The 22004-nt window shown below is 36.8% G+C and overlaps 1 protein-coding gene across 2 annotated transcripts in view; it reads right to left on the minus strand.

Annotated features, from left to right (window-relative positions):
• The window catches only part of ANOS1 (anosmin 1), a 131313-nt gene that overhangs the window by 20985 nt on the left and 88324 nt on the right, over positions 1 to 22004 (minus strand). The window contains exons 7-9 of one of the 2 annotated variants that reach the window (XM_088160183.1): positions 14099 to 14301; positions 12086 to 12233; positions 7363 to 7509 (exon numbers count right to left, since the gene is read on the minus strand). In XM_088160183.1, the coding sequence (XP_088016309.1) occupies positions 7363 to 7509; positions 12086 to 12233; positions 14099 to 14301 (498 nt within the window). Of the gene's footprint in view, positions 1 to 7362; positions 7513 to 12085; positions 12234 to 14098; positions 14302 to 22004 lie in introns of both variants that reach the window. The other variant, XM_014882441.2, reaches the window with a different exon arrangement.

Consider the following 22004-nt stretch of genomic DNA (forward strand, 5'->3'; position numbering starts at 1 on the left):
TTTATAACTGGCCCCACTAATTAATTACAGTCTATTTGAGAATTTGAAAACCATCTGCTCTACCAAATTCTATTATTTGTGGTTGATGTTTTTCATGACTTCCACCAGCAACATTTTAAGTATTGTAAGTATTTCACATTTGGACAGAAACCGGAGTCTTATAGGCACTTCATAAAGTAAAGCCAGCAGAACTGGAGATAGTCAGATGCAACCCTTTACATGCTTTTTTAAAAGGCAAAGAGATTTTTTTCCTGAAACTACATGAAAGCAAAGTAAAGGAGAAAGAAAAAGTTAGGGAGGTGTAGGAACCACACAGATACTTCAGACAGAATATTCTTTTAACTCCAGAATAATTTCCCATGAAAATTAAAGTTTACAGCACTACCTATCTCCCCAGGCACGATGGTGTGGAAGCCCATAAGATACAGGGATCTGAGTCAGGAGTAGCACATGTGGAAAAGCAAATTCTGTAATATCTACCAGTGCATTTCTAAAGAGGTGATCTAGTCCTGAGAGGAGTCTTGTGCTTAGAGCCAGCTTTACTAATTAAATCCCTAAGTACTAATGCACATTAAGCATACCCACACAATCAACCACTGCTGAAACAAAGTCCTTGTATTCTCATGGAAGTGTGAGGGCAATACATTAGTGTATACTTCACTATAATTAACACTCAGGTCATTTTGTTGAAAGAACCATCTGGCCCACAGTGATATCCTGAAGTACAAGTGTTCTACTGCTTGAATATCAATAATTAGAATATGGCCAGCTGCTCAAACACTAATCTGCCCCGTGCAGTAGCTAAAAACTAAAACGAAATAATGCTTTAGCATTAAGCAAGTACTGCAGAATTCTTTACAGTAAGAGCTGGAAACTCCAACTGCCACTGAAGGATTTCTTGAACTTCAATGAGAAAGGACCATTTGATATGTGTTATCAATGGGAAAGCTTTCATTTCAAAACCTGCCATATGAAATACCTTACTACAAACAAAGAGTCAGCACACACAGTCACTTCATTTATGTCCCTGAACTAAGTGAAAGTTAATTTTGTTTTCCTAAGATCTGGGTTTAAAAGCATTTGTGTTAGCTCTCTATTTGCTTTGCCATGCTTTACGTTTTATTCTTCTCTGTAATTTAATTCATTATTCTTGTTTGGTTGATTTATCAGACAATAGAGGATTCTCTGCCTCTCCCTACCTTAAGTATTCTTTTTTCTTCCTCTTTAGCATTTACAGAAACACAAAGAAAGAAGCCTGAAGCCAAGTCTTAATGCATTTTAAATATTTGTCTTTTTAAGCAAAACCAAGAGGCAGATATATTGATTTTAAATATCTGAAAGTACTTAAAATGTTTAATTTAAACAGGGGGAAGTAAATGCACATAGACTTAATTCAAAGAAAAGGAAACTAAAGCTTTACCTGAGCAAGGTGAGTTGTATTATACTCAAATAACAGGCACTCAGAAAATTGTAGTGAAAGAAGAGCAGTGGCTTAGAAACTATTGCTGTGATAAGTGCTTTGGAAAGAAATTACATTCTGATATTTAAGTGCATTATAATTATTGCAGCAATTGATGAGAATTGATGCAGAGTTCATAAAAGGTGGGCTTTTTTCCCTTCTATCTGTGGGCAAAATTTTATTTTCATACACAGATTTGCAGTCCAACACTCAGCTCTCTAGCTGCCCAACCACAGAAAAACAGAGAAAACTTAAGCATCTTTTTATTTTCACACTTTCAATCTTGATTACTGCACAATATACTGAGGTTCTTAATCATCCTTAAGTATCAAAACCCTTTAAACAGGGGCTTCAGAGTGCATGCATTTTTGGTAATGGATGGTACTCTCTGACCTCAGCACCAAAGAGTTAAATGTGATTTCTTTAATTTGATTCCACTACTTGTTAATTTCTAATTTCACACATCAAGGTGGCCAAAATATCTGGCCATGGAACACATTCTACTTTTACAAAAGGGGGATTCATGCTGTTTAAGGAATGTACTGTTTCTCTAATCCCAGGACCAAGTGAAAAGACTTTTTTTCCTTCAGAAAGAAGCTAGTATTCATATGTAACATGCTTTTGGATGTCTAGCAACATCATGTGCATTTGCTAAGCAGAAGGTACTGCTTTAAGTGTGGAGATACTTTTGCTAGCATACATTCTGAAGTGATTATTGCCACCACACCAAAGTATGCCAACTGAGAAAGAGCTTTATTTCAATGTAAAGCCCAGATTCTACATTCCATTCATGCCTTATGCTTACTAACATTAATGGGACTTAAGAAATGACACTTCAGCAAGAGGCCCAGATAAGTCTTTCCTGCTGACCAAATTGTGGCACATTATGATGCATATATACAGAAATCTATCCCCACACTCAGACTTTTATTCAAACACCCTGTGCAGGTTCTGAGTACTGATATGCAGTCACTCCTTTGCCGTATAACAAAGTCAGTTTGGTAAGAGTTTGCAACACCCCCTCTGGTGCAGTTTTTGCACAGGACAGAGGTCTGATGAATTCTATTCAGAAGGATGACATAAAGCTTGAGAGCTTTGGCCCTGATGTCACCACTGTGCTCTTTTCACTGCCTTCCTAGAGGCTCATCTGCAAAGTTCACTGAGGAATACATCTTCAGTCATGGAAGAACTACCTTCGAATAGTCAAGAGACATCAGCATAACTTCTGTAAACCCTAAGGCACATTGCAATAAACTTAGATGGCCTCTTCAGGCTGGTATTGATGGAGGATAAATTCCCTGCCATTGAAAAAACAGTGACAGTATCTGTTACAGGGCCTTACAAATACGACCGAATAACTTGATTTAGCTTCACAGTTAGTTCAGCTTTGAGCAGATGGTTGGATCAGCTGACCTGCAGAAGTCCCTTCCTACCCATTTAAATTCTTCTATGATTCTGCACTATATTTAGCTCTTTAGACTGAGTGAAACAATTCAAATTCAAAACCAAAATCGTTTCTCAGCTAAAATGGGACCAATGAAAATAAAGAAATTATCTAAAACAACCTTAGGAGCATGTTTGTGTTTCTTTAAATGATATAAGCAATCCACACAGGTCTTTCCTTCTGTTTCTCTAATCTTTGGTATGCTGTGAGGCTACAGTGTTGGGACAGAGTAAAAAACTCTTCCAGAGAATCATTTTAGTTTAGGAGGAAATTTTTAAAAAATCTCTGGTCTGCATAGAATGGTACGACCACTGAATTACAAATACAATGAAAAATTCTGAGCAGTTATTAATATAAAAAAGTAATAACTCTGTTCTTACTAAAGACTGCTGCTACAGCAGCTATTAAAGTTTTCATTACAGCTGAAAGAAACTATGTCAACATAACAAGGGCCACTGTAGAGCTGAACAACGTTCTGTAAATTTCAGCAAAGACAAAGGCAGGATCCTGCACCTGAGGAGGAACAAGTACAACAACCCCCTGCACCCGGACAGGCTGGGGGCTGAGCTGTAAAGCAGCTCTGTGGAGAAGGACCTGGGGGTGCTGGTGACAGCAAGCTGTCCATGAGCCAGCAGGGTGTCCTGGGGACCAAGAAGGCCAGTGGGATCCTGGGGGCATTAGGAAGAGCATTGCCAGCAGGGAGGTGATCCTGCCCCTCTGCTCAGCCCCGGTGAGGCACATCTGGAGTGCTGTGTCCAGTTCTGGGCTCCTCAGCACAGGAGGGATGCAGAGCTCCTGGAGCTGGTCCAGTGAAGGGCAGGAAGGATGACTGAGGGACAGGAGCCTCTCTCTTATTAGGAATGGCTGAGGTAGCTGGGCCTGTTCAGCCTTGAGAAGAGAGACTGAGAGCATCACCAATGCTTACAGATGTCTTAAGGATGGGTAACAAGAAGATGGAGCCACAGTCTTCAGCTGTGCCCAGCGACAGGACAAGGGACAGCGTGCAGAAACTGAAACAGAGAAACATTCATCTAAATGAGGAAAATATCTTTTACTTTGAGGGTGACAGAACACTGTAACAGAATGCCCAGAGTTGTAGAATCTCTTTCTCTGGAGATATTTGAAACCTGCCTGGCCATGATTCTGGGCAATCTACTCCAAGTGAAACTGCTTTAGCAGAGGTTGGACTAGATCATCTCCAGAGGTCCCTTCCAAACCCAGCTATTCTGTGATTCTGTGGTAACATATTGGTTTAAATCTTCATCTAAAATAAAGCCCATCCAAAATCTCAGTATGTTTTTATTTCATCATCTCTGCAACCATCGCTTGTTCATTTCATGAAGTCTAACACAGAAAGTCCAAAAATACTTGAAAACCATACCAGACAAAGCAAAGACTACTACAACCAACTGAAATTTGATCAATTTACAAATCTCCAACATGGTTAAGCTTGAGACATTTACCTCTTGATACATTTTTTTATCATGGTAACTCTTACACTTATCAACCTACTTATCTCATGTGCTTTCATGCTGGCCTTTTAATTTTTCTGTTTTAAAGTTATACATTCTAATTTAGGACTACAGAATCTGTGTTTCTCCACCAAAAAAAGTGTTGATTTTTAATAGAAAACTACACTAAAATAAGAACATTAGTGCAATCAACAGGGACTCCTGTGTTCACCCACCATGTAAGAGACAAACAGGTCAATTTTTTGTCAGGAACTATTTGAACTCTCATTGCCTACCTGCAATAAAAATGGATGCTATGACACTGAGCAGGCTCAGGTAAGGTCTCTCTCAGTATTTCCTATTACAGCTGCTGCACTCCACTACCTCCTACAACTCCCTGAACACCATCTGGTGCAGTTCATAAAGGTGAAAGATGTGTGGGTACAGTTCCCAGTACAGCTGTCTCAGTAACTGCTGTTTTTCAGGAAGACAATGTGATTTTCCTGCTGTGCTCCTTGCACAGTCACACAGACCTGCTCTGCAGTAAATTGTCACTAGCAAATTTACACTACCTCATCCATGCACTATATAATCTCCAAACTCTTGCAGCAAGAGCTTATAGAAGCTGTTGGCTTCTCAGGAGGAGGTAATTGGCTATTTTTTAGCTCCACACAAGGCAATGGTTCCTGCTGAATTACTCCATGTGCTGTCACTCAGAATACTGATATTTTCTTTTTAAAAAAGAAAAAAAAGAAGGTAAGTGTGATGAACTGCCATATTCTGCCCCTCTTCACACACCTTTGCTATCATTGCTTGTTTTGCAAGAAAAAGGAAGGCACCTTCCACTGCATGGCTGGGGCATCTACCTAAACACTCCAGTGCACCTCACAGAACATGTCCCCAGCCCAGGGCCAAAATGGGATTCTGGGTGTCCCCTTCTGTACCTGGGTGCACACAGCTCCACACAAGATGACTCAGCTGTACAGTCAGCAAGTCAAGGTGACAGCATGTAAATTCATGTCACTTTTGACAGGTCTGTGACATAGCTGTCCTTGACATTCTCCAATTACAGAAATTATACCACTTTGAAATCCTCTTATTTCCAAACTATGAGTCACTATAAGGATGCTGACTACCTTATTTCTTTTTATAGACATTTATAGCCTTTAATAAAAATATTACCTCAAGGTATGTTGCAGATGGTGAGTTGCAGCTCCAGATTTAGATGGAAACATTGAGATTTCTATGGTGCAATGCCTCTAAGTTCAATAGTTACGTTATAATACCATTATAAATAGTGGACACCTAGTACAAGATATCTGTGTTGGAACAAGAATATTGCTGTTCTGCTCAGGATTTTCCCTCCATTAAGTATAACTAGCTTTGGCAAACTATTCACAAGGTGAATGTCAGTAGGGGTGCTGGCATTTTGGTCACAGGACATGATCTTTCTTCTGGCAGCAGGCTGGCAGGAAAACAGCTGCAGCAGGATTGATGGTTCCACTGGGCTGAATCTTGCCTGCAGACTGTGAGTTGCACAACCCTGTCTGACGCCTGTGGGAGACATCATTGTCTCCTCATCTTTGAATCCTGTCCCTCATTTTTTTCAACACTGACTGCCAAGAACATAACCTCAGCTCACAGAGAGACATTAGGCATCTCTAAGTTTTCTACAAATGAGCTGTCTAGGTTCCCCTCTGTTCTCAGTAAAGAAGTGAGGCATCTCCAGAGAACAGTTCTACTGCTCTGGGGGATGAATTGCTTCAGAAGTCACCTGCTTTGCTTTTCTTTTCTAACAATGTAAGGAGCTTGGACCATGAGTTGACATCTCACTTGCAAGGCTGAAGTTTAGGGTGATCATTCCTCAGAATATATAAATCTCACTTTGGATAACAAAAACCACATTTTCTGGTCAACTAAATATTCCCAACTGAAATTGCCTCAACTTTCATTTAAACTTTAAATTGTTCCAGCTTTCCATGAAGCAACCCAAAAATGAAACGTAATGTGGAAAGCAAGGTAAAAAAAACTAGCATAGCCAAGACAGGGACAAATATTCAAAAAGTGCATGTACTCAGCTGAACCAAAGCTTGCAGGTTTTAGGGAGGAATAAGGATGGATTTGAAAGTAAATGGCATAGCAGAGCCTGGAAGGTAGCCATTCAAAAGGGCAGGCAAAGGATAAGAAGCAAAAGATACCTCTCACAATCCACAATATCCAGTGTGACATATTCCTGTGTTATATAGCATAATTGAACATTTATATAGCTTGTCCTCATTCAAGGTGTTGCCACATGCATCTAAACCCAAAAGCACTTAAATATTTCTGAAATTCTTTGAAAAATTCAAGAAGAAAACATGACTTTCCACTTTGTAGCCCTTTATTTCGAGCACAAAAATTGAATGGATTTAATTTAGTGGTATTGATACACACGTATATTGCTCCAAGTTAAAAAATGAACAGTGTGAGCATATTTTGAAATAACAGCATATGAATCTGTAATGGCTAAACTGGAGCAACCTATATGCTTTTAGTGGACAAGAACGGAAAATCACTTTAGTGATTTCTGAATATGAATAGACACTTAAAATTTATGTCATTTTCCTTCTGACTGGAGGACTAAACCATCAAATTGTTGTTAAGATTTTTCTGAAAACCAGAAAACTTTTGTGGGTAACGTCAAATTCTGCTATTTAAAACTTTACAGAGGTAATTCCTACCAAAATAAAAATTGTCTCAGCTCTGTGAAGATTCGTACACTATCCCAACATGACTGACTATAATTTTTGGCTAGCTGATTCATGTCATTTCCTTCTGTAAGACACGTACACAGACATACAACAGACAGGAGAGGCAATGTTTCCCTCTAATGGGAAGATGAAGGGAAGAAAGGATGGGTGTAAGATACCACTATTAATTACTTATAATATCGTGTTAATGTTCTACAGCTCTGAGATGGCTGCTAAGAGTCCTTCTCAGAGGAAGTAGTAAAGCAAAATTCGACAAACCTGTCTTCTTCCAGTAGACTTTGACCTGAAGTTGATTGTCCTGATAGAAGGGAGTTCCAATTTTAAGAAAACGAGTGGTTTTCCTTCTTTGAAAGGTTGGATAGTGATCTACCAGTCCTTTCTGTGGTTTCCCAGCAGATGTCCGTTCTTCTGCAACACACAGAACAATAAGGAAACTATTTACTTAACTACAGTGCTGTATAATGACTATGCTAAATTTGCTGAAATTCAGAAAATAATAGTATCTTTATTCCAAATGATGTTATTTCTGTTTCTTACTTAATGAAATAAAGAATTAACTCCCACAGTGGTTGAAAAATCACTTGTTTGAAATTCAGTTGAATTGACAAAGTGACCAAAAAAGATGAATATGTTTTTACAGGAAAATGCTCTGCAAATTTTCTGAAGAGAAACAAGGGAATGGACTGTATTTATATCCCCAAGAACAAAAAATGTTAGCACAATGATTTTTTAAATAGGCACAGTATCTACCAGTAGTTCTCTGTAATACTTCACAGTCTTTATATTCATGCAGTGTTTGAATATGCACAAAATCCAAGGACAGCATTGAATGTAACCCACAGAGTGCCACATGTGGTTACTACATCAAAGTAAATACAGACCTCTGGTATGCTATATAAGAACACTGTGGTCAGATTAAAGATTTGTCTTGCCCACTTTCCTGTTCCCAACTGTGAATGGTGAATGCTTAGGAAAACATTGCAAGAGCAGAATTTTCTTTCAGCAATTCCCTTGGTATTGTGTGCCTTGCTTCCAACAAGAAATTTCAATTGGATGGCCTTCATCAAGCATTTTGTTTGGTCAAATTTTATCTACATTTAGCAGGGTTGACAGTACTTACAGATATTTTCAGTTGAAGAGAAAGAAATGTTCATTCAAACTGCACTTTTCAGTGCACATTTGTAAATGTATCTGATCCAATTAGGAGGACCAGTTTATAAACAAAAAAAAAAGCGGTATATAATTTAATATTACACCTAAATTAAAACTAAAGAATCCAATAATAAGGAAGTGGCAAATTATTAACTACATACTTGAGAGAAAGAGGGAAAGACTCATGTTTCAGTAATTGTCACGAGTAACATACAAACTTGAACATTTTGCCCTATATGCAGCTTCTATTGAAACTCGCTTTATGGCCTTTGCTGAATCTGATACGACTTTTTGTTTTGTTTGTTTGCTTATATTAAACTATCAAACTTAACAAAATTCTTTCTTAAGATAACCATAATGTTACTACTGGAAATGGAAATGAAAAAAAAGTTATAGAGAGAAATGCAAACTAAAATCTATTAGTTATTCCTCAATTTCAATGATTTTAATAAATCTCTGCTCTGCTATTCTCTGTCTGCTCCACTTCTACAAAAACCAGGACACCAATTTAGAATATTTCTATATAAAGATCAAGCAAGAATCTTGCTACATTTCCCAGAAGTGAAGCACACAAATATAGTGAGGCAATGCATTTCTGAGTGTGGGGAAATGTAATGCCAGAGGGCTGAGGTCAAAGCTCACAGAGGTGTGTAGGGCTAAATTACTTCAGAGGGGTGTGGGCTATCTCTATTCTGACAATAGGACCCGACACCTAAAAACCAGAGCTTAATTCCACACAGAGCAGAGTATCTGACAGTGAGACTTCAACAAAATTGGCATGTTCCTTCTGGAGTTACTTCCCAAAGGCCATGGAAGTCCCAAAATAAAGACAAGCCATGAGTGTGTCAAGTCCTAGATATATTTCAGGCAATTTTTTTGTTTCTTTTTCGTATTTCTCCATCTGCTTCTTAGTATTCTCAAAAGTACATCAAGCAGGACTGGATCTGTACCTAACTAACCTGAGATATAGAAGATGAATTTGCATCTCCTCCCAGAGTAGTTCTGACTTGCTTTTGCTATGTAAAATATAATCTAGCCATTAAAAAAACAAAGTCCAAAAAGGCCTAAATACACCTCTCAGAAGAATGCTCTATCACATAAAGTGAATGATATCAGTGGTTCATGTTCAAAGAATCTTGAATCGCTTACCTTGTGGCTTTAAGAGAAGGGTTGTTCAGATTTTTCTATAAACTCATTACTGAAATACTCTAAAACAAGTATGTGTTTTAGTTGGCACAGGCACTGATTTCCAGTTAAAAAGAAAATACTGCTCATTATATAAATGGATGTTCATAATTTGAACAGTCAAAATTCTTGAAGTATAGGAGATTAAAAAGATATTTTTCTCAATATAGTTTTACTCTAGTTTAAAATACAATATAACATTTAATGAACGTTTTAGTACAGAAAGGTCACCCCAGCAAAGCAAAATAAAGCACAAGGCATTAGAAAGTCTGTACTAATGAGACATAAGTAGATAGCAGATTTTCACAAAAACTACTGATGGTCTCTTTTCTGAAGCAAAACCAAGGAGAGGGGGCAAGTCACATGTGAGTGTATAGCATAAATGAACTCCATTTGATAGAGGATTTATAAGTACTAATTCAGATGTGACCTGCATCAGATTCTGAAAAACCCAGTGTTTTGAAGAGGGAAAACTGAAACAAAGATCTTCTCCCAACATAAACCCAGAGTCAGAACATTAGAGAGGCCATAGAGAGTTAATACAGTCCCTTCCAGGGAAAGGATTTCTCACAGTAAGTGTGGAATGGTAAAAAAGAAGACATGCTCATATCTGAGTTTCAATTCCGTTTCAATTCAGAAGGCTTTTGTTATATGGAAAGTCTTTATTTACTACCATATTTAAAGATTATGATCATCTGACCTAATGTCAGGAGGACCAATCAAGCATAACAAAGGTCAATTGATTAATTATCCCTGATGCCAAGATGGAAACATTTATAAAATTATACTAATAATAAAATGAGACCAAGAACAAAAAAGCTTGCCCATTTTCTCTTTGGCTAGTTATATATAATGGCACCTAGAATTTTCTTCCACTTTGCAGGACAAAGACCAACCTCAGACAGATAAAACCCCAGCATCAGGATTCTTTGCTTTAACGTAAACTCAGCTGTGAGTTGAGTTCTTCCTTAAAGCTGGGATGTCATGTGGTGACAGTCAAGATGACTGGATTGAAAACTAAATACCTTAAAGTTTAGCACCAAGAGCCAGAACTCCACACAAACTTTGTCAGAAAGGATAAGGAAATTGGGTCGGGGGAGGGTGCAGAAAAAAGTTTTTGCTTGTTTATCTAGTGAACTTTGAGGGGGGGGGGGGAAAGAGAATTAAAATGTAGCACACTCCACAAAAAAAGTTCTTAGGAAAAGAATCAGCAAGATTTGAAATCTCTCTTAAGCACAACGATATGCTTCTAATGGCACTCAATGGCTCAGTGTATGGAATTAAACACCCAGCTCCCACAGTTCTTTTTACTTTACTACATCTCCTGTGTACATATAGAAAAGAAAGGAGAACTAAATGTGGTAACTGTAAGAAGATTTTGATATCATGCACACTCCTACAATCTAGGCTACTTTTCTAGGGATGAAAAAAAGCACAGGTAAATCTAGGAGGGCCAGTAAGGAAAAGGGAGAACTCTTATATTCACTTACATTGGGCTTAAATTGAGGATTTAACTCAAACTTGCCTATATAGACTGTGGAGATTCAAGCTAATATTCTGGTATGGATTTGAAGCAAAGATCAGTGTATGGAAGAGATGAAAACCTGACATTCTGCTGTCTCTCAAGATAACCCAAAACAGTAGTAAAGATTATTTTAATATGGGAAAAGAAGGATACTTCAGCTCATTTTTCCTTCTTGGTACATTAATATGTGAAGCAACCACAGACAAGAAGTCTGTTATAGCTAACAACCACATTACAATTTTTTATGTATACCCAAACAGAATATGGCAATAATAGCAGTTGATTAGTGAGGTTGAAAGTAATTACAGTTCTTTTATGAAAATGGCTACAAGTTTAAACTGTGAGTGTACTTTAAAGAAGGAATGTAAATGAATAGAAAATGAAATGGAGTCAGGGCAGAATAATTAAAATCATATTCTTTAACATTCTATTTTCAGAACTCTGCTGTATTAGTTAATCAGAGACCCATCAGCAATTTAGGCAGTAACTCAGTATGGTACTGTAATTGTATAAATAGCATTTAAACAAGGCTAAGAATCATGGTTTTCTGTCAGATTCAGATACAGCTTGCAATTATATTACTTAGCATGTGAGGTTCTAAACACCTTAACAATATATAACCTAACATCTAAACATCTTGAGATTTTAATTTGAATGTGGGTCCTATATGTGCAATATTTTGAGAATGCATGGTTGTCAGACATGGAATCTGAATTAATGAGCTACTAAAAACAGCCAGGATTTTGAAAAACATTCCAAGTTAATACTTTTGTGTTAAGACACACAAAAATGGTTTTATTCCATCCATTTAGAACCACAGTCAGTATTTATACCTGCATTGAATCTAAAAAATATTAACACTAGATTTATGCAAAGGCTTCTTTATTTTAGGTGAGTAGAGTCTAAATGAAAGATTTAGGCAAAAACTGTCAGCAATTTTTAAATAAGAAATTTAACATGACAAGGTTACTCAACTTGACCAGGAGATGATCACTCTGCTATGGAACAGCCCGCTTTAAGAAAATGATTTTTTAAAATTTAAGAAATCATTATATAAAGCATTTAAATTCCAGATAAAGGAGAGAGAAAGCATTCAGGTGTTTGAGTATGATTACTCACTATTATTCCTGATGTCCTGAGTGGTGCTAAAATGGAGAGAAACCTTAGCACTTTTTAGGCGTATCTGACCCCAACGTGTTACTGCCTGCAGCTCCACATTGTAGTTGCTGTTGGGCTGGAGCCCCTCCAGGACCACATAATTTTGGGCCTGTAATAGAATAAATACACAAAGCAGTTATAATATTGCTGAAACACGGGCCTTTATTAAAAGCAGGCTTGTTATCTTAGGCGTACTACTTTTTTGAAGTTAGAAAACTCATATATAAATTTCAGAGCAAAATTTCCTTTATGTACAAGATTTCTTTAAACGGACTCTTTTTTTCTGCATAATTTTAAAAATACATACCTACTTGATGTTTGCATAATTTTGGCAGTTTCTTGGCAATTTCAAACCTATTGTTTAGGCAAAACCGAAGGGGTTTTCTTCTATATAACAAGGTTTCTCTTATGCCAAAATCATTTTAGCCAAAGGAATTTAAGCATTTTATTCCCCAATTTCCGTGTTAGTAAAGCAACTGAAAATTTTTTTCTAGAACTGCCAGTCTAAAGATAGCTAAAGTCCAACATTTAATACATTTTTCAATACATTATATTTGTTTCAACTCTTAAAAAAAAATCTGAAAAACAAGCACCAACCAAAAATACCCTCTCATTGGAAAGAGCACTTTTCCGGTGTAGAATGGAAAACAGAATAAAAAAAATACAGTTTCCAATGTCACAGAAGTGTATAAAATGGGGAAAAAACATATTAGGTTTGTCATTGTCCAGTCAAAAACCCATGCATTAAAGCAAGGAACATGATATTGCAAAGAGTCCAGCCTTCTCAGTCTTATATTTTATTTTGGTAGATTTAATTATAAAAATATCCTTTTATTACATATGCCAGGTGGAAGATATTACTCAATTACTGCAATGTTCTAATGGACCTGTTTTAATATTATTTGTGTGTAAGAAGTACCCTGATGGAAAGGTATTAAAGACCCAGCTCAGTTTTCAAATTCTCTGGGGTTTCTGATATATGGACCAGCTTGGAGAAAGAAAGCTCCCTGTTATGTTTAGGCTGAAGCCTCTTTCCTTTACCCAATGTCAGGCTTCTTGAGGAACACAAACTTTTGTATGTAGCACAGTCCAACCCTACTTCTATCTTGCCACAACTATTTTTTTAAAGGACAATAAAGGCCTTCCTTTCTGTGCAAATTGACTTGCATGATTTCATCACACAGCCTTCACTGCCTGTATTTCTGTCAGGGTTTGGTGACTGAGGGACAGAGGGGGAATTGTGACTCTCTGACTGTCATTCATCACAGTGCAATGGGCAGCCAGAGCCGAAACACAATGTTAACATAGACATGGGACCAAATTCTCACTACCAAAAGCACTGAGAATCAATTTATGTCTAACTGATTTCTGTGCTTTCTATCTAATTATTTCTATTAATTGCTTTAAAATAATATGCAATATGCTTAAGGATATCATAACAAAAAGCTTTCCAGTAAAGCAAATATTTAATACATTACTCAAGAAACTCATAGGAACTTCCTGCTAAAGAAGTATTGCCAGATCTTTGGGAGAGCAGTTTATTTAAAGAGTTTTGGGTATGTTTTCCCCTGGAACCCACACTGGCTATTTAATGGCTATGACTGTCTCACAAGTTTTACTTGCGTAGTGAAAGAACAATGTGACAGATGACGTCAAGCTTTTTAAATAAAATAAACACTGTAAGAAACACTAATTGAATAAGCCTAAATTTAGAGGATTAAAAGCATTTAACTTTTCATTCATCTTTCCTGAAAAATCGTATTTACCTGTATTCTAAGGCAGAAGTTTACTTCTCTCCCTGAGTTCAGTGTAAGAAAAGGACTGAGAGGTCAAAATTGTCTATGGGCTTCATGATATTAAAAATTAGGACCACTGCTTTACCAGTGACTGAGATCATTGGAACTTATCACACATTTTACACTCTATTTTGTGTCAAAAAAACCCCATATTTCGTATTACTGATTTCTCTCTTACCCCATCAGTAATCTTCCTTCTCTTTTTTTTTGCTGGAATTACATATTTGCTGTATGTCCAGCTCCAGAAGACTTTGTAGTGGTGCACTGGGATATCAGGCTCTTCTGGAAGATCCCAAGTAATCATTGCATTTACACTCCCATCATTGTTTGCACTGATATTGGCAATCCTGATATTAGATGGAGCTGGTGGAGCAGATGGATCTAGAATTTAGAAAAAAATGAAAATATTCTAAGGGAAACATTATCTTCTGTAAGGTAAAGATAATCTTCCCCTTGTGTATTTACGAGGCATTCACGAGCTGGATTAAACACTCAAATACACTGAGGAAAATTCAGGCAAAGATATCCTGTAACTGATACTGCTTCTTGTAAATTCTAGAAATTCAAACTCTACTGAAATAAAAATCAGGGGTTAGCATCTAGTTTGTCATTATTCTGTGTTGTTGATAGCTCACAAACACTATGAAGCTTTATCAAAAGGTACCAGACTACCAGTTTTCCTTCTGTCACTCACTACTTTAAATACACAGTGAGTGTCAAACAGCCTGGTTCTACAAGTGGCCTTGCCGAGTAACCACAGAACTGCATGGCTGAAACACTGAATATTTTTTCATTGCCAGGTAATTCTCAGATGATGAAATTATGTTTTGACACACTGAAGCTTTCTTGAAAATTCTAATATTGATATCTACCACCATGGGACATAAACATTTCCTTACAATAAATGTAATTAAAGCATAATGATATATTACGCTGTGGTAGAAATCTATAGGGGTTTTTTTAGAATGTCAAAAAGCAATTAGCTACCCCTTTGATTTATTTCACTATTCTGGTTCAATTCCTAGTCAATATAAACTGAGATAGTATACCTTCAGTTGTCTTTGTGCTGACTCTAGACTCAAGGACATAGGACAGACAGTTTGAATAAGATTCAATATTGAATCTTTTCCAATATTGATTTTAAGGTCCTCCTTGTGGACTCACTATATAATATCCTGATCCCAAGTAATGTGAATCAAAGAAGATTTTGCAACAAAGCTTCTGAAAATCCAGTATGCTGTTTATCACCTCCTACTTTTTAATCCCACTTTTTAATTTCTACCCTTTTTAAATCTCTAGCAGCCCAAAATTGTTGACAAAATATAAGGAAACTGCAAAAACAAAATGTATACAGAAGTAAGTAGTAAGATTAAAAAAAAAAATTAAAACTATATCAGAAGATTAAAGGAAATTCATAATAATTCAGACATGTTACAAACTTACAGCCATATGAGCCCTAACTTACTTGCCAGAAATAAAACTGGAGGTGTGAGGAGGGGACATAAGACATTCATTTACTGTATGGTTCACCTGCATTATTTTATAATGGTAAATGAACTGTTTAATAAACATTCCATGCATACCTAATTAATCAGATAATCCCTATGACACATGGTCTCACTGAAAAATTCCATCCTTTAGTTTATTAAAAAAGACACATTCAGAATTAATAAGACAGCATTTCCCCTTTAAAGATCAGCAGATGTGGAAAAAAAAAGATTTATTCCTATTACTGAACAAGACTTTTGCTGAAATAACAATGGATACTCCTGTTTCCTCACACATTCCATTTTAGTTACATAGTAATGGATGCTCCTGTTTCCTCACACATATAATTCAACCTAACTTTTGGCCACAATAGTTACAAAGCATACTTAAGAATTCTGGAAATTCAACGTGATTTCCTAATAGTAAGAATGCCTCACTTCTCACTTGTGTTTTTCTTATCCACTAGGAAGTCAGTTGTTTTTATTTTTTCTGGCTTTGGAGAAGCACTGCTGTTACACTTTTTGCCTTACCTGTGAAGTTGCCAACCACTCCATCCTAAAGTATGCTAAACTATTTATTCCAGAATTAAAGAAAAAATTAGCTAAGTGGTTTTTACTATTTTCTCATACCATTTTTCATTTACTTCTATTATTTAAAAGGCAGGTATAAAATGTAATTTATGTAAACTAAATATAAACAGAATTCACACATCTAAGACATTTATTAAGCATTCATCTCCACTGATTTAAAATGTTAGGGGCTTTTTTACGTTATATGACATTATATTAGGGATATAAAACATTTATAACCTAAAGTGCAACATGATCATATTACTGTAGGTGAATTATTCAGGTTCTCTCCCAGAAGTGGTATGCATCATGTATTATGTATACAAAACATATGGGATAAAATTAGAGTGTTTCAGAGAATATATCTTCCCAAATGGTCAGATATAAGCAAAAATAATTCAACCTATAAAACATGTTTTTCTTTTCTGTGTCTACAAGAGATAGTCATTTTAAAAAAGATATATAATTCAAATGAAACGGCTCATTTGGAAAAAGTGTTTTACATGACTAAAACATTTTTGAAGTTCTGTTCACCAATTTTTTCTATGTCTGAAAGGAAATCACCAAATTTAGATTCTTTCTTTTCAAATGTTTGGATGTTCATTCCAGCAAAAGAAAGCAGTAAGAAAGAACTGAAACTAACAGATCATTTCTTCTAAATTCTACAGCACTAGCATATCACCCTGTACTTTTTATAACTGCACAGTTTATTGAAGACATTACTTTATCAGTAGCATTTCTTCTGTGCTCACTAGACACAGTCCAGGCAGCAGACAAAATGCTGATCCACATTTGAAAGAAAATCTATTCGTGTTTCTACTTTGCTGTGTGAGAATACAAACATTGCATTAAAAATCATTGGGTAATTACAGTTAAGGATAGAAAGAATGTCCTCTTAGAGGGAATATACATGCAAAATAATACAGCAAGAGCAGACATTTTCCCGAGTGCCTCTTTCTTCAAAGACTCTTTTACAAGCCTCTCAAATGTCATCCACAAAAATGCCTTTGAACAAGAATAGTGGTGGTGGTAGAATACAGAAAGGAGATCTGCAGCTAACAGACATGAAAAGGTGAGATACTGAAAGTAACATTTTCTGTAAGAGCTCTATTAAAACTAGTTGATTAAGAAAATAATAAGCTATAAAGATATAAAATATCAAAGATGAACAAAACTTGTTAGTTTTGCATTTAATCAACTTTAAAAAATCCTGTCTGTTTGTATGGATGCATCAGTAAAGTATTTCATGGATTTGGGGTGTATTACCTGAAATACTAAGATACCCAGTGAGCATTTTATATCAGATCAGGATCAATTCAATATTAAGTATTTCAATACCACTATATAATCTATTCATTTGTTTTGATTTTTTTTGTGACACCGATCACTATTACAAGTGATAGAATGATCATTTTGTAAGTTAAGAACCCAAGAATATTAATTGTTTCTTCATTTGAAAGGATTTAGTTTCACCAGCAAAGCAGACAAGTGAGAAGGAATAGCAGGACCAGATAAAGTGATCTCTGTTAACAGGAAGAAAAACCAAACAACCCAAACTGCACCTTCAAAGAAAGCACTCAAAAAATCCCTACACCCCCTGGACCTCCCAAAAAAACAAGAACCCAGAAAAACAAAAACCACCTGTGACATGTTTACAAGCATGCTCTTCTACAATGCATGCCGGCCAGTTACCACATAACACATTAGTTGTTTTTTCTGCATTATTGAATGGAAAAGTCATCTTCTACAAGGTGGTCTGTTATGCTTATGCCCATGTAGATATTAAAAGCACTATACAACTCATGCTAAAATACTTCAAGGTCTAATAACTGGTACTGAATCATAAAACTGACTACATAAGGTATTTGTCAACCTAACTATAAAAGCTAAAGTGACATTCTGCTGACTATAAAGCTAATAGCCATTCTACTGTTAGTCTTCATATACCTGTGATCCCTTTGACTGACTGCCCACATGTATAATTCAGAATCACAGATGTAAAATTACTGGAATGGAAACTGCTGCCAGTTTTTCAAATGCAAAGTACTGAAACTTTATATACATGAATTTATCTGAGTGTTAAATCAAATACTTTGGTTTGCAGAAGGAGCAATGCTAGTTGCAGCTTTTCCTTTGCAGTTTATACGACAATGCAAATAAAATACAAGTCATTCCATATATCCTAGAATTTGGCACAGACAGCTGTCCTCAACTCCAAAAAAATTCTGGTCTCAGCAGCCTGACAAGTAAATCGCTTCTCACTGCTAGAAATGATAGCTTCATTAGGTCAAGGCTGAAGCTGCTGTTCCAGCACATGGGGTAAGTACTCCATTTGTCTGGATTGTGTTTGGCTTGAGCATACCCAAAGGACTTAAATTCCTGTCTTGCTGGCTACTCAGCCATCACAAGCAAAATTCTGTCTCCAGTCCCCAAAAGGGAGGGTTTCTTGCTACAAATAAAGGAAAAATAAGAAAACCCTCACATCATCACCATTTCAAAATGAACACCTTCCCACACTCAAATTGTGAACATAGAAATAGTTTATATTTTCCAACATTCTTTAAATCAGTAGTATTTGGAAAAACTTTTGCAAAACCTTAAAAAACAGTATAGGCTAGATGCACTGGTGCAGTGTATCCACTTTGTCTTTCTATGTGGCAACTGTAGTGAAAACAGTAAATGATTTGGAATAGGTGTCAGAGAGGCGAATAATGGCATTGGAATCAGAATTCTCATTCTGAGCTGTAAAAGTGAGAGCAAGTGTGACAATAATTTAAACTGTTTTTTATGGAGCATTTTTCCTGACTTAAAATAGATCTCCCATTGCTATCTTTCAAACATGAGACCTTCCAACTCTAAAAGTCTGCTGAAGCTGCTCTACAGACAAGTTTCCAACCATTAAACAGTTCCACAGCGTAAGCAGGAGGACTGGCTCTGCCTGATGGAAATGGCACACATAAACCAGCTGTGCAACAGCATAAAAAAATCATTGGTCTCAAAGGAGCAACAGAAAGAATTTTATTGCCATGAGTGGGTGTCTGTTCTGGTTTTTCTAACACTCAGTTATGTATGCATGAAATCACATCCAGCATGGTACTTATGTGCTGTGAAAACAATGTTGTCTGCTTCCTTTTGCTTGACAATCTATCCAGTGTATGCTGGCAACTGCCTTCATGGTGAAGATAAAAACCTTTAGCAGAGGTGGAAGGGTCAGATGGTTTGGGCTCATGGTGTTGATCTTTTTGTCTCTGGAAATGGCACAGTACCTACCCACAGACCAGTGAGATAATATACGACATAGAGATGCCTAAAACTGTTAACTAGAGTTAACTGTAAGTCTCTGTTACTGAGAGGTCATTTTCATCACAAATTATAAAAAGCTAGGAAAAAAATATCCTAAGAACTCTGAACCAAATGCAACAAATTAAAAATTGGATTACTAGTGCCAAGCAGCTTCTGACCAGTTGGGGTAAACTATCCAGTGCCCGCTTACTGGAAGAAAAACACAAGTAGTTTTCATCCAAGGTGACTAATTTACAGATTTTAGGAACAGTTCTCTCCTGCTTCCAGAAGAAAGGAAACAGCTTGGAGAAAGCCAGTCTAAATATGAATAGAAGGATATTTGTATCTTTATGGATCAAAAATGTTCTGTCATGTATTCAGTTACCTTTATGTATTGCTGTTATTGCAAATTGCTGTCACTCAATTGAAGATACAAGGAAAGCATGCAAAATTTAAAAACCCTGAAAAGAGAAGTGGTAATCACTGCCAAAATAGCAGAAAATTTTGATCAATTTTAGCTGATTGTATCAATGTAAAAGTCCATGTGCACAGTCCCACTTATATGAAAGAATCCACTTTCTGGGTGCAGTATTCACTTAATTTTCCAGCCACTCTGCCACAGACAGATATAGTCCAACTCGTCTTTCTTGTAATTTTGGAATCGCATCTTGGCAAAACAAAGCATCACTTTATTCCCTGTGAGGGGTCATGTCAGACACTTACATGCAAACCTTTTGTTTCCTTTATAAAAAAATAAATAAACAGCATTAAAAGATGAGCTCTGCCTAAGCTTTGAATATTCCAAAAATTCTCAGCCATGTCACCTTATTTACTATTTACAAATTAATGCAAACAAACAATGTTCATCCTAGATGAACACACGAGGCAGTGTAGAACAGCTAATAAACTTTTACCCCAAACGTTTATGGTATAAGAGCATCCAAAGCTGCAGTAATCAGACCTCAAAACACAACTAGATGACGAATGGCGAGTTGAAATGCTTTATGAAATACTCTTGTTTTCCTGGTTTCATTTTTTTCATGACTGAGAAATTAAATTACTTTGGAAAATGAGGAGCTTTATTTAGTGATAAAGAAGTTAATGGAGACTACCTCAGAAGACTTAACATCATTTTGAATAAAACAAAACCTTATTTTGCTGTGTCTACTTAGAGAGCATGCTTTTTGCATTTTCAAAAACACAAAACAGTATAAAACATTATTGTGGTAACCAGACAAAAATTCTCTCTGAGAAATTACAGCACGTTTTTGAATATTCCTCTTAACATCTTAAAATATTTAGTGACAGAGACTTTGTGGTGCCATACTTCTTCCTAGATTCAGATTAAATATCATATTTGTCTTCCTTAAAAGGAAAAAACAAACCCAAATTATTTTCTGTTCATTATTACTTATGAGCAATTGGTAGAAGTTCAGTATCTTGCGTGAGAAAGTGTCTTAAGAATTACTGTCATGCTTCCTGATCAAAGGGTTTATTTTTGAAGAAACCTTCTGCTAAGTCTGACCAAGATAATAATCTTCTCTTGGTCTTGGCACAACAGGGTGAAGTGAAACACTGATGTGAATTTCTGTCCACGCTTCACACAAACATAGCACAGACAGGCAGCAAACTTCCAAAGGTGATATGCCAAAATCCACTTTTCTTTTCCAAACTGGAGGTTAAATGTGCCTGTAGGAGCTCAGCAGGGGCCAGTAGATGCTGGCACTCAAAAAACCAGGCACATCTGAGCAGCAGTTTCTTGCCTCTCTACCAGGCAGGGGCTGTCATTTCCCACGGAGCTCCAAAGTAGTAATTAAATGCTAGAGTGACACTATAACTGTTACCCTCTGCCTGCCTACCTGGGGACATGGTGGCTCAAAGGTACCAAAAGAAGCATCCCAGCATCGTTCCCAGCAGTCAGCATCTAGCAGCATCTTCATGTGAGTCACCTAGAGTGTCTACACATTTCATCTGGCAAACCTGACATCTTTATAACAAACCCTGACAGTTCCACAGCCCCTAGAATGGCCAAATGAGCTGCCAGCATAGGCTGATTTGGGCTGTGAATCTGATAGCTAACTGAACTCCCTGCTGCTTGTCTGTCAATTCACAATCCTCTGCCAAGGGCTGGAGTTCAGATTTGAAAACAGTTATTTTTAGCATTACAGAAGCCTTTTGAAGAATGCTGACTACTTGCTTGCTGCCATCATCAAAATTTTCGTTTATTAGGTAAGAGCATGCAGAGGTACTACTGACTCCCACTGCCCTCGTCACAAAGTCCTAAAAGTGCTCTCCACCTCCACTAGACAGTGTGAGCAGTTCTCAAGGAGAGCAAGTGCTTGAGGGGTAGCTAGAGAGACCACAGGAGGACTCTGGTATTCATGCAATGATTTCAAAACCACAAGTTCCTGAAACACGAATTACTGCCAGCTGGGAGACTATTCTGAAGAAATACCCCTATGTGTTTATCCTGCTCTTACACTGTTATCCAGAAACCCACCTTTGCTTGAGGTCAGATTCTGGGCTAGAATGGACATTCCTATATTCATTACCAAGGATGGTATTTTGAGCATGGCTAACACACTCAGTAGGGGGCCAATTTTTTTGAAAGTAATACAAATCCTGCCTGAAAATGTCATGTTCAAGCCAAAACCTTAGTGCTACCATGATATACCTTTCTGTAACTGCAGTAATAGTGGTTTCATGCAGAATAGTTGGAAAATACTTACAAACTCAGTAAAACAA

The sequence above is a fragment of the Sturnus vulgaris genome, chromosome 2 (assembly GCF_052056855.1).
Source record: "Sturnus vulgaris isolate bStuVul1 chromosome 2, bStuVul1.hap1, whole genome shotgun sequence".
In the NCBI taxonomy this organism is placed as follows: domain Eukaryota; kingdom Metazoa; phylum Chordata; class Aves; order Passeriformes; family Sturnidae; genus Sturnus; species Sturnus vulgaris.